This window comes from Papaver somniferum, unplaced genomic scaffold (genome assembly GCF_003573695.1).
Source record: "Papaver somniferum cultivar HN1 unplaced genomic scaffold, ASM357369v1 unplaced-scaffold_70, whole genome shotgun sequence".
Taxonomy (NCBI): Eukaryota; Viridiplantae; Streptophyta; class Magnoliopsida; order Ranunculales; family Papaveraceae; genus Papaver; species Papaver somniferum.
In genome coordinates, this window is record NW_020649860.1 from 2,318,719 (window position 1) to 2,334,725 (window position 16,007).

A 16,007-nucleotide genomic window follows, 5' to 3' on the forward strand; every position below is an offset into this window, starting at 1 on the left:
GGAATGCTACACGGACCGGAAGTTGATATATTGGACTTAAAACCTAAAAACATTAAATAGGGGTACTTTAATCAGATTAAAATTAAAAACGAATAAATAAAGTGGTCGTTGGGAAAAAAAAGCCCGGGAAATTAATCAAATACTAAATAACTATGGTAGTTGAAATGCATATTGAGACGTAGCTTAACTTCAAGGCAATGGGGACTCAGCAACCAATTCTATCAGTGTGTTGCTGTTAGTCATATCTGGTGAGATTAGTTTTACCCACAGATATTATCATTCCCCATCTTTTCCAATATCTTCATAAGAAGACTCAAATGACACCATAGAAGCCTCACTGCAATATCTCTCATTCTTGCCACTCGGAAAAAAGAAAAGAAGCCTCTCATTCTTTCTCTCTCTAGATCTCATCCATTTGGTGAACTGAGGTGTAATGGAAGCAAGCGCCGGCCTTGTTGCCGGATCACACAATAGGAATGAACTTGTTGTAATCCACGGCCATGAAGAGGTAATTGATCATTGTTATTTCAAACTCCATTCAAAAATATTGCAATTAAAACTGTTGTTTATGTCAAAAAAATATGTATAAGTAAATTAAAGCTGAAAAACAAAATCATTTTCTTAAACAAGGGGGATTTTTGTATCCTCGAGCATTATATGGTAACCGGCAGTTTGTATTTTCTTATTATTGTAGCACAAGCCCATGAAGTCGTTGGATGGTCAAGTTTGTGATATATGCAGCGATGACATTGGCGTCACAGCAGATGGCGATCTGTTTGTTGCTTGTAACGAATGTGGGTTTCCAGTATGCCGGCCATGTTATGAGTACGAAAGAAGAGAAGGGACCCAACTTTGTCCACAGTGCAAAACCCGATACAAGCGTCTCAAAGGTTATTTTAGTTTAGATCCCCCATTTAAATCCATGTACGTAAATGAGTCCCAGGTCTAGTACTAGCTCAAAAGGTGGCATAGTACTAGTAATCTAACGAGCTCATCAAGTGTTATACTAATAGATTTTCTTAATCTTGATTATTATAATTAAGGGAGTCCAAGAGTGGAAGGTGATGAAGATGAAGAAGATGTCGATGATATTGAGTATGAGTTCAATATCGACGATGATGAAAGCAAAAAACAACAACATATTGTGGAATCGATGCTTCACGGGAAAATGAGCTATGGCAGGGGTCCAGAGGATGACGAAAATAACATTCAATTTCATCCTGTTATAACTTCTAGATCCCGACAGGTAATTAAATCAGTTTTGGGATCTAACTTCTTTCGGTTTTATTAGGGGTCGTAAATATGATTTTTCATGAATGAATGCAGGTAAGTGGCGAGTTCCCACTATCTAATAATGGTGAACCATCATCGTCCACGCTTCACAAACGCATACATCCTTATCCTACATCCGAACCAGGTATATACATATATATATATATATCTACGCCCCCTCACGTGTATCCTCGTTGGTTCTGGTGACCCTTGCGCCTACTCACACACGAGCCTAGCTCGTGTACCAAATTAAAATCTGCGGGCATCCAACTCAAAGTCAATTGACAATGAATGGAGTGGCCCTTCCATATTATATTTTAAGTTATTAAAGAGATATTAACAGTGTGGGACTATTATCCTTCACATTAACCAATTCTGTTCTTTCCATGTCCTCGAACATAAACAAACATTCAATGCGAAAATTGTGCAGGCAGTGCAAGATGGGATGACAAGAAAGAGGGTACCTGGAAGGAACGGATGGATGACTGGAAATCCAAACAAGGAAACCTTGGTCATGACCATGACGACGACATGGTAGACCCAGACATGGCAATGTAAGTTACATAGTAATCTTAAAATATATGCACAAGCTCAGTCTCATATATTTATGATTTTTCCTCGATCATAACATTATTAACTAAATAAATAATACAGGAATGATGAAGCAAGGCAGCCACTGTCAAGGAAAGTACCAATAGCATCAAGTAAGGTCAACCCTTATCGTATGATTATCGTGATCCGTCTCGTAGTCCTCTGTTTCTTTCTTCGATATCGGATCCTAAACCCAGCTCATGATGCCATCGGCCTATGGCTTACTTCAATCGTCTGTGAGATATGGTTTGCTATTTCGTGGATCCTCGATCAGTTTCCGAAATGGTATCCAATAGATCGTGAGACATATCTCGATCGTCTTTCCCTCAGGTATATACGAACAAACAAACTTTTATACTGTACTAACTAACGTACTTATAAGTTGAGTTGGCCTAGCTAGCTAGTAAGAATTGGTTGATATCGTGAAACAAACATATGACATGTTGTTGTTGTACGTGGGTTGCCAGATATGAGAGGGAAGGTGAGCCATCAATGCTTTCACCTGTAGATATATTTGTAAGTACTGTGGATCCATTGAAGGAGCCTCCATTAGTTACGGCCAACACAGTCTTATCAATCTTAGCTGTCGACTACCCGGTTGAGAAAATCTCATGCTATGTTTCTGATGACGGAGCATCCATGCTTTCGTTCGAATCACTTTCCGAAACTGCTGAATTTGCTCGGAAATGGGTTCCTTTCTGTAAGAAGTTTTCCATCGAACCTCGAGCTCCAGAGATGTATTTCTCTCTCAAAGTCGACTATCTTAAGGATAAAGTCCAACCGACTTTCGTTAAGGAACGCCGAGCAATGAAGGTTGCTTTTCTTGATGTTGATGAAATTTACTCAAGGCCTTAGTGTCAACAGAGCTTTGCAACTTTTTTACTGAATTTCATTAAAAATTGTTTAATTTATGCAGAGGGAATATGAAGAATTTAAGGTTCGCATAAATGCATTAGTATCCAAGGCCTTGAAGGTCCCCGTAGAAGGATGGATCATGCAAGACGGCACACCCTGGCCTGGAAACAACACAAAGGACCATCCTGGTATGATACAAGTGTTTCTTGGTCATAGTGGAGGTCATGATACTGAAGGAAATGAACTTGCCCGTTTGGTTTACGTCTCTCGTGAAAAGAGGCCTGGGTTTACTCATCACAAGAAAGCTGGCGCCATGAATGCTCTGGTGATTGATTACCTTCAACAGTCTTGTTATTTTCAACTCTAATCCATCCTTGCATAGAACTAACCCCTCACTTGTTTGCTATATATATATGAAGGTACGAGTATCGGCTGTGCTTACAAATGCTCCATTCATGTTGAATTTGGACTGTGATCACTACTTGAATAACAGTAAAGCTGTTAGAGAAGCAATGTGTTTCTTAATGGACCCACAAATCGGAAGAAAAGTTTGTTTTGTTCAATTCCCTCAGAGATTCGATGGTATTGATAGGAACGATAGATATGCCAACAGAAATACTGTCTTCTTCGATGTAAGTCATAAAATAGTTTTACTGCCACCTGGAAATGCTGGTCCTTATTATTTAAAATGCTCTTAGTAATCTCATTATGGTCCGTTTTGCAGATTAACATGAAAGGTCTAGATGGACTTCAAGGTCCTGTATATGTTGGAACCGGATGTGTCTTTAAAAGACAAGCTTTATATGGCTATGACCCTCCAAAAGGTCCTAAACGTCCAAAGATGGTAAGCTGTGATTGTTGCCCCTGTTTCGGTCGCCGCAGAAAGTACCCCAAACATGGCAAGGGTGGAGCTAGTTTGAACGAAGACGGATCAAGTGCTAACGTTGAAGGTTTTTGTAACATCTACGGAGTAGTATTTACTATCTTTGACTTCACCTCCCACTAAAATAATTGTCTTTTTTTACTTGATGTAGAATTCAATGACGACGATAAACAACTACTGATGTCCCAAATGAATTTTGAAAAGAAATTTGGACAGTCGGCGACATTTGTTACTTCAACATTGATGGAATACGGAGGGGTCCCTCCTTCTTCAAGTCCTGCTGCTTTGCTCAAGGAAGCAATTCATGTCATTAGCTGTGGGTACGAAGATAAGACTGAATGGGGGCTGGAGGTAATTGGCATGCATGCCTACTCATCCAGAATTTATTTATAACTTCTACATTTTTCTAAATATTATATAGTACAAATTTGCAGTTGGGTTGGATTTACGGGTCTATTACAGAAGACATTTTGACGGGTTTCAAGATGCATTGCCGAGGTTGGAGATCAATATATTGTATGCCAAAGTTGCCTGCATTCAAGGGATCGGCACCCATCAATCTATCAGACCGTCTTAATCAGGTTCTTCGTTGGGCTCTTGGTTCAGTTGAGATCTTCTTCAGTCGCCATAGCCCTTTATTGTATGGTCATAAGAAGGGACACCTCAAATGGCTTGAACGGTTAGCATACATAAACACAACTGTCTACCCTTTCACTTCCTTACCTCTGCTCGCGTATTGTACTCTTCCAGCAATTTGCTTGCTTACAGGAAAATTCATCATGCCAACGGTAATAACAAACACATTAAACCGGCCTTCTCTTATTTATTATTGTATGCCAACGGTAATAACAAACACATTAAACCGGCCTTCTCTAATTTATTATTGTTTAAATTTTGTCGATGCATTGTTTGTGTTCCAGATAAGTACTTTCGCAAGTCTATTCTTCATTGCTTTATTTATCTCCATCTTTGCAACGGGCATACTGGAATTGAGATGGAGTGGAGTAAGCATTGAAGAGTGGTGGAGAAATGAGCAGTTTTGGGTTATTGGCGGTGTATCAGCACATTTCTTCGCAGTGGTGCAAGGACTACTTAAAGTCTTAGCTGGAATAGATACCAACTTCACTGTCACATCTAAGGCTTCCGAGGATGGAGATTTCGCAGAACTTTATGCATTCAAATGGACTACTCTTCTCATCCCTCCAACCACTCTTCTGATCATTAACCTTGTTGGAGTAGTTGCAGGCATATCTGATGCTATTAGCAATGGATATCAATCTTGGGGTCCGCTCTTCGGAAAGTTATTTTTTGCCTTTTGGGTCATCGTCCATTTATACCCCTTCCTAAAGGGTCTCATGGGAAGACAAAACAGAACACCGACAATTGTTGTCATATGGTCTGTGCTATTGGCTTCAATATTCTCCTTGCTTTGGGTTCGAATCGACCCATTCATAGTAAAGACCAAGGGCCCTGATGTTAAACAATGCGGAATCAACTGCTGAAAGGCTTCTTATGGTTTAATCTTCTTCTTGCAAATGAGGATGCACATTCTGGATGTTCTAAATTGGCATATAGGTGTAGCAGAATGAAATAATAACCAGCGGGAAGTTGTGTATTATAAAATGCAATTGTTTGGGTTATCTACTTTCCGTTTCAGAAGTTTTTGAAATTTACTAGGATTTGATAGATCTTCTTTGTAATTGTAAAATGATTATGGAACACCAAAGTGAAACATCCTATTCGAAATTTAAGGGCATGATCAAGGTTTTGACGAGATGTACATACTAACGCCAGAATTGGGACCAACAGTTGCAACTCGAATGCTAAATTGGTAACTCACGACAACTAATTCACGTCAAGATTGTTTATCATACCCTCCTAAACTGTCTGATATTCTATTTGATTAACGGGGGGTTCATACAGTGAGAAAAAAAATGGAGAAAAAGATGATATCAAGCAACAAAAACTACTTTCTAACTAGTGATCAAGAAGCAGGAAAACAAAGAACATAATACTCCTTCCTTCCTAGTTTACTTGCCAAAATAAGATTTTGCAAAACCTTGAAACAAATTCAAATTACTTCCACATACATCATCAATCTTTCAAATTACTTGTTTAATAATATACTAGTTCTTGTATCCTAATTTTTATTTCTTTCTTGATAATTAGATAATTTTAATGGAAAATATAGTAATTTTTGGTACACTTTTGTTGAAAAAAACTCAATTTTGGCTAGTAAACTAGGACTGAGGGAGTATAAAACTTCTGACCTGTGTTTTACATTCACAATATGACATGTTAGAATGGCAAACTTTTCTTCTCGGTATAACAGATTCAGTTTACTAGCTTTTTCTTCTCTATAAGCGGGTCTGGTATACCAACTACCATAACTTAGTTGCTATAACAAAAAAGAATTTTTTTTCACAATTTTCCCAGTTTCAATTTTCTGAATCAATAAAAACAAGCTTTTGCACCACGGATAGGGGACTATTAAGTCTGACAGGTGGTTACAGCAGTATCATTATCTCAACTTCATTGATGCGAATTCCGTTGCTATGTCCATGGCTTCCTTCATGCGTGTCGCATCAGTACCCTGGAATTCAATCAATTTCCACATTTAAACATACCACACACTGAAATTAAAAAACCCACTTGGTTCCCAACTGAAATATATATTTTCAAAAACCTAGGATGAACCGAAAATGGACACTTTCTGCGAAAGCACCCAAGGTTCTTAGGATTGCAGCACAAAGCATGTTCAAGAAACAACCTAACCAATGTACTTTTCAGGGACAGTAATAAATGAACTAGATCGTGAACTAATCACAGCCGATGTTCCCAACTGTGTCAGACGACAAGTGAAACAATAATGACAGCAATTTAATTTCCAACCTGGCCTTGAGCGAGACCACCCTTTCCTTTACCGCATCTCCCTTTTAGTGGACCAAGAGCAGTTGTCAACCACTCAGACACCTCTAACCATTTGCTAGTATCTCCATTCACAGGTACCCCGGCGTACACTACAGCCTTGTTTGTGACTGCATCTTTGCTAAATACCATAATTGGTAATCCCTGTCAGCAGAAAATGGAGGTCATCATAAACACTTAACCACTATTATTTACTGTGGAGGGTCTTTCTGTAACCCATTTGCTACAGACTGAAATCCTCTGCTTCCTCCTTTAATTCCACTCTGATGTTATGTTTAAAAATAAAAGATTTGACCCCCATGGTGCTGTTTATTATTTCCGACCCATTTTCAAAACTGAGCATATCCAGGTGTTCTAAACCCACATTTGAATCATGGGTCAAGGGTGCATCCAATTTCATATTATCTAAGAAAAAGTAACCCCTAATGTGTACGTATCTCATTACAGGAAATAGATACTTCATCCTTGCGTTATAAAAGCACAATAGACAGACTTAAATGCAGTCCCCTTTGAGAACAGTATTAGTAATTGAAAACCGAGAGCAAGTTAAAAGAAATAACAACCTTCTTTTCCATAACTTTCAGAACTGCTTCACGGGCTGCAGCTGGGTCAAGACCCACATCAATAGGAGATATGCAGAAAGCTTTTCCATCTGCAATAGCAGTCTCTGCCATCTCTGTAGCAACCTTAACAGCTTTCTGCATATTTTCTTCAGCTATTTTCTTTTGGACCTTTCTAATTTGATCCTGAATAGAAAGAGTTCTTTTTAACTTGATTCACTGTATCATAAAGAAATTGAAACATACTCTCACATGTGAATAAAAATAGGGATGTTTAACTACAATACCTGAAGTTTGGAGACCCTGTCTTTCAAATCTGCTTTCATAGGTGCTGGAATAGTTGCGGCATCCAACAGATTTTTAAGAGCAGCTACTTTCTGAAGATGAAAAAAATATAAACAGAGCATTAATGCTGTTTGCGAAAGGGAAGGTAAGAAAATACAAGGTCGATAACTTAGAGGTTAGTTCCAAAAAATATACATTAAAACATGCAGTAAGATGGCATCTACTGCAAATCAGTGGGGTGAAGTTATCATGAATCTAAAAAGGCAGGATTTTTTTTTTTGAGTACCTTTTCGAGAGTGCTACTCTCTAACTTGAATGCCTCACTAATTTGTAGATCTATTTCTTTCGCCAAATTTATTGCCTCGAATGCACCACCAGTTGTGACAGCAGTTATTCTGCGGATACCCTTAGCAATTCCCTCCTCCGATAAAAGAGCAAAGGCTTTTGCGTCTCGCGTATTTGAGATATGAGTTCCTAGTTAAAAAGATTTTAGAGCATGATAACAACTAATCGGGAAGACGACCAAATTTGAATACAGTTTACTGATTTCTAAAGTTAAAAAGCCAGTAATATTTTCTGACACACAGGAGTGCTCATTTTTGTAATGCACTGTATTCAGAAGTCAAAACTGAAGCCTCCATAATCTACTTGTGCTTTTTGAATTTCTCATGCATTTTCATAATCCAGCATTTATTTTGAAAAGATAAATTATACTTTCAGGAAACCTTCAGCAGCATGAGCAATAAAACATACCTCCACAAAATTCTGTTGAGATTGTTAACCATTCTTTATTATCAGGATCAGCAAGGAGATCCTCTACCTTCCTACCAATTGCCACAACTCTAACTGGGTCAGGGTACACCTGAATCGACACGTTAAAGGAAAATTTAATGATGATCTAGCTTTCATACTTAGAAGGTCAGACTATGGTTGAGCAAATTCTTTCAAATTAAATCTGATTTCTAAGAGAACAAAGCAGCTTACTTCTCCAAAAACAGCTCGTAAACCATTGATACGCTTCGCATCAGCAAGAGTTGCCTCTGTGGCGTAAACATCCATTTCATCATCGATTTGTCTGTTCACAATTGACTCAATTTTCCTCAAATCATTAGGAGGAATGGGCTTGCCTGCCAAAAAGTAAATATAGGTTAAATTCAGGCCAAATAGCAAGAGTTTTTTTTTTCTCCACTTTATTCATTTGTTTTCATAAGCCAGATGAAAAAATTTAACAAAGAATATTATACCATGGGAGAAATCAAAACGCAACTTCTCTGGAAGAACGATAGATCCCTTCTGATCAACATGAGGACCAAGTACTTCCTGCATTTGTGCAATAGAGTTACTTATACAACAATTGAGAGATAGATTATCCGTTAGATCCTAAAAGATCATCAAAAATGAATGTGGAATACCTTTAGAGCATAATTAAGCATGTGGGTACAAGTGTGGTTTGGGGCAATAAGAGCACGCCTGTCATAGTTAACCTGTTCAAATCATCACCAGACAAATAAACAAATAAGAAAAGATGAACAACTACAGTAAAATGAGAACAAGAGAAAGCAAAAGAGTTTGTGTAACTTACTTTACAGGTCACTTTATCACCCACAGAAATTTTGCCAGTCTCTCCAGTGAAAGAACCAATATGAATAACAAACCCACCAAAAACTTGAACATTACAAACTTGAAATGACCCAGAGGAGCACACAATGGACCCGGTGTCAAATATCTGAGACCAGATGAATAAGTTAGGCAAGAGAAGGAGTATTTGCAGGACGCAAAGAAGATACATTATTACCATGTGAACATACAAAAAGCAAGACATGATTCAGTTAGGATTCTGGAGGCAGCAGTTGTTTAGTTTATACGCAGTCTTTAACTACCATATCTTCAAATAGCTTCGCTGGCAATATCCCTATAGGATGCAACTAGTGCAGGCATTTGGTTCAGTAAATGTTCTAGATATTTTACGTCAAGACTAGAAGAAAACAAGAATTTAGTATCTGTAAGTGTGTACATACTGTCTGCAAATAAATCAATAACAGTCAGTATCAAATCTGGCCAACCATGCTAGGTGTGCAACCACACATTGTACCAGGGCCAGGACTGCGGTTTCAACACAAAGCACCATAGACCGTTTATGGATCACTTTTGGTTATAGCTACTTTTTCAAAACATGCGAGTCTAAAGGTTACTGATGCTTCACATTGGGATGATTGATGAGTTATGAAATGCATCAAAAAAAAAAAAATGATAACATTTAGCAAGTTGTTAAGTACCTGACCACCTTGTTCAGCATAGAAGCTTGTTGTTTCCATAATAATACCAACTTCATCACCAACACTAGTACTGGTCATATATTCTGCGCCATTGTATATAGCTTTTACTACACTCTCGTGGTCCTACAAGGAATACAGACAAATTAACTCAAGCTGATTGATAACAATTGAGAATTTGAAAATTCAACGAACTCCAATTTCCTACTTAAAATCCAAGAAACAGAAGGAACAATGTGAGAAGAAAAAAATGAAGGAGAACCAACATAGTTAAATGCAACATAGAGAAGTGGTTACCAATGGAATACAGGAATCTGCAAATGTAAGCAAGATGAATGATGAAGAAGAAATTGGAAAACAATAAACATTTCGTATATGATGACTACATGTAAACATGCAATAAGTAGCTATACCTGGCTACAGAGAAAAACTTTTTACCTGCTGGAAATGGAGAATCCATAGATACATTAATACAACAACCCACTACCTCAAACATTTATATTTTTTCACAAGCAATTTAGTAATACTAAGGACAGGACATCATGCAATTTGCCAAAAAACCAAAGAAACAAACGTAAAGATGCTTCATTCTACCAACCTTATTCCAGATAAACTTGTAGTTATCATCTGTTGGAGAGACTCCCCTCTTGTGCAATTCTGAAGTGGCATCAGCATCCATGACAATAGCACCACCAACTTGCTGCCAGATATATTTGTAAGTACAATAGAGTATGAACAAGTCAGGGAAGTTATAAGTACACTTCCAATAGAAAAATTTCTCTTTAACTGGTATATACAGCACACTTTATCCGCTAGAAGCATAATCAAGATCAGACCATAATATTACATGGGATTTACGAGGCTAAATGCAATTGTAGGACCTCGATAAGCTGCCTAGGCGAACACACATGCGGTGTATCAAAAGCACAGACTTTAAACACTGAAAGGATAATTTTGACTAAGTTTGACTTTTGTGTTCTTAAATAAACTACCCTCCCACTAGTTTTTAAATAATACTCCAGCAATAGTTTTTATATAAAAAAAATAACAATTACAAGTTTACACAAAATCGTATTAAAAATGTAAAAAACATTAGTTTGGTTGTTTCGCCACCAGAAAGAGGAGCTATGTCTCAAGTAGCACTGTTCTTTAAAAAAAAATTACACCTAAAAAAACAAAGTTAATTAAGCTGGCACACTTGCCATCTTCAGTTAGTTCATAATGTCACAAGACACAAGATCCAAAATAGACAGCAAACTTTATAAAGAGAAAGAAAATCATCAAGAAAATGATATAAATAAGAAAGAACAAATTGTAATCTAAAATAAGTTGGGAAATTTTGGTCCTCAGGGCATAATTTAGATATCTTATAAAAATAGCCAGATGAAAAAAAAATGCACAAGGCAGATGAAATAACACCTTAGTCTGGGCACTCCTGGATCTATTTCTTGCTTCCTCCATTGCATCCTCGAAACCCTTCGCATCAACTAGCAGGCCTCTTTCTTCTGCCATCAGCTGATAGGCATAAGGTAGCTTAGGTGCTGTAGCAAAATCTACATCCTTTAAGTGTTAAAAATATGAAAGCTTAACTACAATTTCTAGATCACAAACCTGAGTTAGATCCAAAGGAAACCCATATGTATCCCATAAGAGAAAAGCATCCTGCAAACTATCAAGAGTCAGATTCTATATCCATAAGAAAAATCACACTTCCCAGTATCTCATGAGATTGACTTTTGAACTCTTCAGCTATGGGGGAAAAAAACAGGTGTGTCAAACGACTAAGCATGATGACTTCCCAGAATAAGCTCTGCACAACTCATTCTCTCAAGTGTGGAGACTAACATAATAACAGTGAAAAATTAAAGCATTATGATCTAAGTACATTTGGTATACGAACAAAAAGGATGCCGAGAAAATTAGCCAGCATGCTTTAACTTATCGCCTCAAAGAGGACCATGATGATAAATATAAATTTCAGAAATAGTTTGAAAGGCTTCTTAAGGCAAGTTAACAGATTAAAAACAAGTACTGTACTACCTAATCCCCAAACAACCTACATGATTCAAAAAGAAAAAACAATAGCAACAACCAAATCGGTGACACTCACCTGTCCACTTAATACTTTCCCCTCGAGATCTTGAGCAGCCTTCTTAAACTTCTCAATACCCTGGAGGCAGGTCAAAGGTCAGCTAAGCTTCTGAAGTTATTTGCAAAGTACACCAGTAAGATGATACCTAAGTGACGTTCTTAAGAGTTGGTAGAGAGAGAGATGAACTTCAACATGATACCTTAAGTAATGTCCTTCCAAAACTTGTTTCCTCTTCTGAGATAGTGTTTCTAATATTCACTTCATGGTGCCTCAATTCTGGAAAGACATCCCCCATCAATTCCACCACAACTCTTACAAGTCTAGACACAGGCACAAGCACAAACAATTAGAGAGAGGGCCAAAACGAATACAAAACAGAGTTACTGCACGCATCAGATTCAATTAAGCTTTCAGCTAAACGATTTGTTGAGACAGCTAAAATACTCGTGTGCAGATTCTGGCATAAAATAATGATGTATATCATTCATCCCTAGCCCTGAAAGGAGAAGATTTTATCTCATATATTTTCCATGTTAAGAAGATATGAGTTTCAAAAGTTTTTATCGTGCATCCTTGAGCCTCAACAGCTTTATTGTGCATCAGCCTAAAGCAGTTCAATCCATGGAAGTTTTATTGAATAGAATTCATACCCACTGAAGAAACCTTCTTGACCTTTAAGTACTTCACTTCCATAGCGCACTGCTCGTCTAAGAATGCGACGCAGGACATATTCACGACCCTCATTGCCTACATGTGGTATATCAAAGTGAGTCCAAATAATTTATTATTCACAAATATGAAAAATCAAATATAAAAACTGATACTGAATTAAGACGGCTCTAATGCACAACCAAAAAACAAATAACCCAAGAAACCACACAGAAAGAAACTCTTTTTAGCTTAATTAAGCTTTGCCTGGGGAGTTTGATAGTTCTTATATGAGACACCAGTTGAGACTCAGCTTTGATAAAGGAGGTGATATACTTATTAATTGGGCATATGAATGAAAGTAAGAGAGCAACAACATAACAGGAAAAGAACTGAACAATTAAACACTCATTTTCAGCTTTAGACATTTCACCTGGACGAGATCCATCTGCAATCGCAAAAGAAAGAGTTCTAATATGGTCAGCCACAACCCTGTACGCCATGTCAATTTTGTCCACATCATCTGCTCCAACTTTTCCAGAGTATGGTCGAGCTCCGGTGGCCTAAATTTAAATCCATAAACGTTAAAAATACTTTTCAATCAATATCCTGCCTCTTATGAAGTTAGATTTTACAACTAAACTAAGCAAACATCAAATGCTCACATGCGTATACAGATGATATCATGAAAGTAAGGAAAAATTAGAAGAAAAAAAAACTTCTCTAATAAACACGAATAGTAAGAAACGGGTCAATAGGCTAAGCCACAAAGGACAGAGAAGATAATCCATAGTTAAGCAAGGAAACAAAAAATGGCCACCGTGAAACCTCATATCTATGACTAAGTGAAAAAGATTAACAAGATCCAAATGTCACTTTCAAACTCCCAAGAACAACGGCACCATCTTACACCATATCTTACATCCCTCACAATTTTAGTCACGTTTGGCCTAGCTTACTCCCTTAACCTCAAGTAATATATGGATTGAGAATAAACATAGAATAAGACATGCATAAACCACGTACGATCTTTGTAAGATAAAGAATAAAAGCGGAAGACGAGATTACTGCATTATCACCATACTTGTTGGATTGCATAAAAAATGGGCATGAACACATCCGTGTCATAGTTGCTCATTTTGTTTTGAAGAATCGAAGTCAACCGCTCAAAACCCATTCCAGTGTCTACATGCTTAGAAGGGAGAGGTTTCAGAGAGCCATCTGCTTCCCTGTTGAACTGCGAAAGAGAAAGAAACAGAAGTAAGGTTAGTTAAACAAAGTGAGGGAACATAACATAGACTAAAGAAGTGGTTACAAATGAATTACTTAGTGAACCATTACCCATCGGCAAAGTTTTTACCTGAATAAATACAAGATTCCATATCTCAATGCATGTTGGATCGTCATTGTTGACCAATGAAGCAGCATCTCGGTTGCCAATTCTATCAAAATGGATTTCTGTGCAAGGTCCGCAAGGACCAGTATCTCCCATCTCCCAGAAGTTATCCTAATGATGGTATAATAAAGGCAAAAGTATACTTGAGCTCAAGATAGTATTTCAATTGACGTTTCACCAATGGTAATAAAGAGAACTTCACTGTCTAGCATAGGTATAAAGAATATTACTTAAAGAAAATAGATGTATGGTTCTAAATGAGTCTCATTTTTTCTTCCACCATAACTTAACTGAAAGTGTAATTATTAATTCAACGTTGTCCAGATGTAACGAGCGATAGCATAACCAATTTTACATTCCTAATAATCCTATGAATAAGCCACCAGGCCACCACCACAAAGTTGGTTCAATAATAAATATGACCAGCAAGAAGAATAACATATGAACTATTTATGATGATGAGCTATATCACAGCATTTTCTATTTAAATAAATATATCAATGTATTCTGAAAATGAAATATCTAGTATCTACAACCATTACATTCATCAAGGCTGTAATCAACATTAATTTATACGTTTTGAATGATTGCAAAAGCAATTGTACCACATCAAAACTTTAAAATGTGTTACATCAACTCTGGATACTTTTTATCTATACTCAAGACAAATTATATCCACCGGAAACATACCTTGCACCCAAAGGGCAAAACGCGAGCAGGTGGCAAAAATTTCAGCCATATATCTCTTGCTTCATTATCAGCTTCAAGGCCCAATTTCTCGTCACCACCAAAATACGTGGCATATATACGATCAGCGGGTAGCTTATACACCTGGGGATCAAATATCATTAGCTAAATACCAAACTCTCAGTGTTTCATAAAGATTACAAGAGAAACAAACAACCACCATAGCATGTGTCAATACATAATACAAGTTGGCCGACTGAGCAAATAAACAAGAAAGACATATACTGTATGAAATTCTATTCCATCGTTCTATCAAAAATACCTTTTCTAACAAGTATAATAATGAGATAAAAGAAACGTTGAAGTTAAAAAACTCAACCAGTTCCACATAACAAACCTGCGTTAGAAGCTCCCATGCCCATGAAATAGCTTGAGTTTTGAAGTAATCTCCAAAGGACCAGTTACCAAGCATCTCAAAAAATGTATGATGGTAGGTATCTTTCCCAACATCATCCAGATCATTATGCTTGCCACCAGCACGAATACACTTTTGAGTATCACAAGCACGCTTGAGCTTACTTAAGGACGTGTTAGGATCAGCAGTTCCTAGGAAAATTGGCTTGAACTGGTTCATGCCTGTAAAAACCATACCATGTTATGAGACCTTAATATCTATAATCAAGTAATTACATACTTAAATAGCAAAAACAAAATTCAAATCATAGCTAAAATAAAATTCAAATCCCCAAAAGGGATTAGCTATATAGATTCATACAAACTTATCACGAATTTGATATTTCAAAATAGGAAGGCGATGAGATAGAGAGACGAACCAGCATTAGCAAAGAGAAGAGTAGGATCATTGACAGGAACAACAGGACTAGACGGCCAATTCATGTGATCTTTTTGTTGGAAGAAACTAATAAAAGTCTCTCTCACTTTGTTAGCAGGCCAATCTGTAGTCGTCGGCTCGATTCCTGGCATCTTCTTTGTTGTTGTCGTAGTAGTAGTAGTAATTGTAGAGAATGAAAGTGAAGATGTTTTGAGTAAACAAGATGTAGAAGCAGAAAGGTGAAATGGGAAGTTTGTATTTGAGAAAACCCTAACCCTAGAGATAACTGAATGCCGTAATCTCCAAAGCCCCATCCATTTAATCTCCTCTCTCTTCTCTTTTGTCTCTGATTACACAACGTTTTTTTCTTCAACTTCTATCGCCGATGTTTTGACCTGGTATCTGAATTCCTCGTATTTGGGGTTTTATTTACTATTTATTTTTTTGTCAAATTGCTCTCCACTTTAGCTCAACAACTAACGAATCGGGTGGGGTGTTAGATCGCGACGCACGTTTTAGCCACGAACATGAGGGAGACGACTGCTATAGGGGAGATTATTTTTACCAATTAAGGGACCAAATAGGTCATCAATGAGTCCAAATTTGTGCACCACTCTAAAACCGCGGTACACATTTCGGCCGTTGCTATTGGATAGTTTTTGTATAAGAAAACCGCTATTGGTATTTCCCTTGTATTTTAATTTC

The 16,007-nt window shown here is 37.3% G+C and overlaps 2 protein-coding genes across 2 annotated transcripts; one reads left to right on the forward strand and one right to left on the reverse strand.

Annotated features, from left to right (window-relative positions):
• Positions 1-433: 433 nt before the first annotated feature.
• On the forward strand, positions 434-5,103 carry LOC113344041 (cellulose synthase A catalytic subunit 9 [UDP-forming]-like). Its single transcript, XM_026588110.1, has 13 exons — positions 434-508; positions 695-890; positions 1,044-1,246; positions 1,327-1,417; positions 1,703-1,826; positions 1,927-2,193; positions 2,331-2,676; positions 2,780-3,043; positions 3,138-3,350; positions 3,443-3,668; positions 3,753-3,952; positions 4,036-4,389; positions 4,522-5,103. The coding sequence occupies exons 1-13, from the start codon at positions 434-436 to the stop codon at positions 5,101-5,103; spliced, it is 3,141 nt and encodes a 1,046-aa protein (XP_026443895.1).
• Positions 5,104-5,755: 652 nt separating this feature from the next.
• Positions 5,756-15,681, reverse strand: LOC113344042 (alanine--tRNA ligase-like). Its single transcript, XM_026588111.1, has 23 exons — positions 15,304-15,681; positions 14,868-15,106; positions 14,474-14,614; positions 13,748-13,894; positions 13,472-13,624; positions 12,821-12,950; positions 12,390-12,486; positions 11,939-12,059; positions 11,758-11,817; positions 11,259-11,309; positions 11,067-11,162; positions 10,246-10,347; positions 9,651-9,773; positions 8,957-9,100; positions 8,787-8,858; positions 8,619-8,694; positions 8,359-8,501; positions 8,128-8,236; positions 7,661-7,848; positions 7,377-7,466; positions 7,093-7,275; positions 6,494-6,673; positions 5,756-6,194 (listed from the first exon to the last, which is right to left on the reverse strand). The coding sequence occupies exons 1-23, from the start codon at positions 15,614-15,616 to the stop codon at positions 6,123-6,125; spliced, it is 3,030 nt and encodes a 1,009-aa protein (XP_026443896.1). The 5' UTR covers positions 15,617-15,681; the 3' UTR covers positions 5,756-6,122.
• Positions 15,682-16,007: the final 326 nt, after the last annotated feature.

Excerpts from the sequence above, each read along its gene's own strand:
- LOC113344041 (XM_026588110.1), top strand. The coding sequence starts at position 434 with ATGGAAGCAAGCGCCGGCCTTGTTGCCGGATCACACAATAGGAATGAA. Across the intron at positions 891-1,043 it reads CCGATACAAGCGTCTCAAAG|GGAGTCCAAGAGTGGAAGGT; the intron begins GTTATTTTAGTT and ends ATTATAATTAAG. Across the intron at positions 4,390-4,521 it reads GAAAATTCATCATGCCAACG|ATAAGTACTTTCGCAAGTCT; the intron begins GTAATAACAAAC and ends TTTGTGTTCCAG.
- LOC113344042 (XM_026588111.1), bottom strand. The coding sequence starts at position 15,616 with ATGGGGCTTTGGAGATTACGGCATTCAGTTATCTCTAGGGTTAGGGTT. Across the intron at positions 15,107-15,303 it reads TCTTCTCTTTGCTAATGCTG|GCATGAACCAGTTCAAGCCA; the intron begins GTTCGTCTCTCT and ends TGGTTTTTACAG. Across the intron at positions 7,276-7,376 it reads ACAGGGTCTCCAAACTTCAG|GATCAAATTAGAAAGGTCCA; the intron begins GTATTGTAGTTA and ends CTTTCTATTCAG.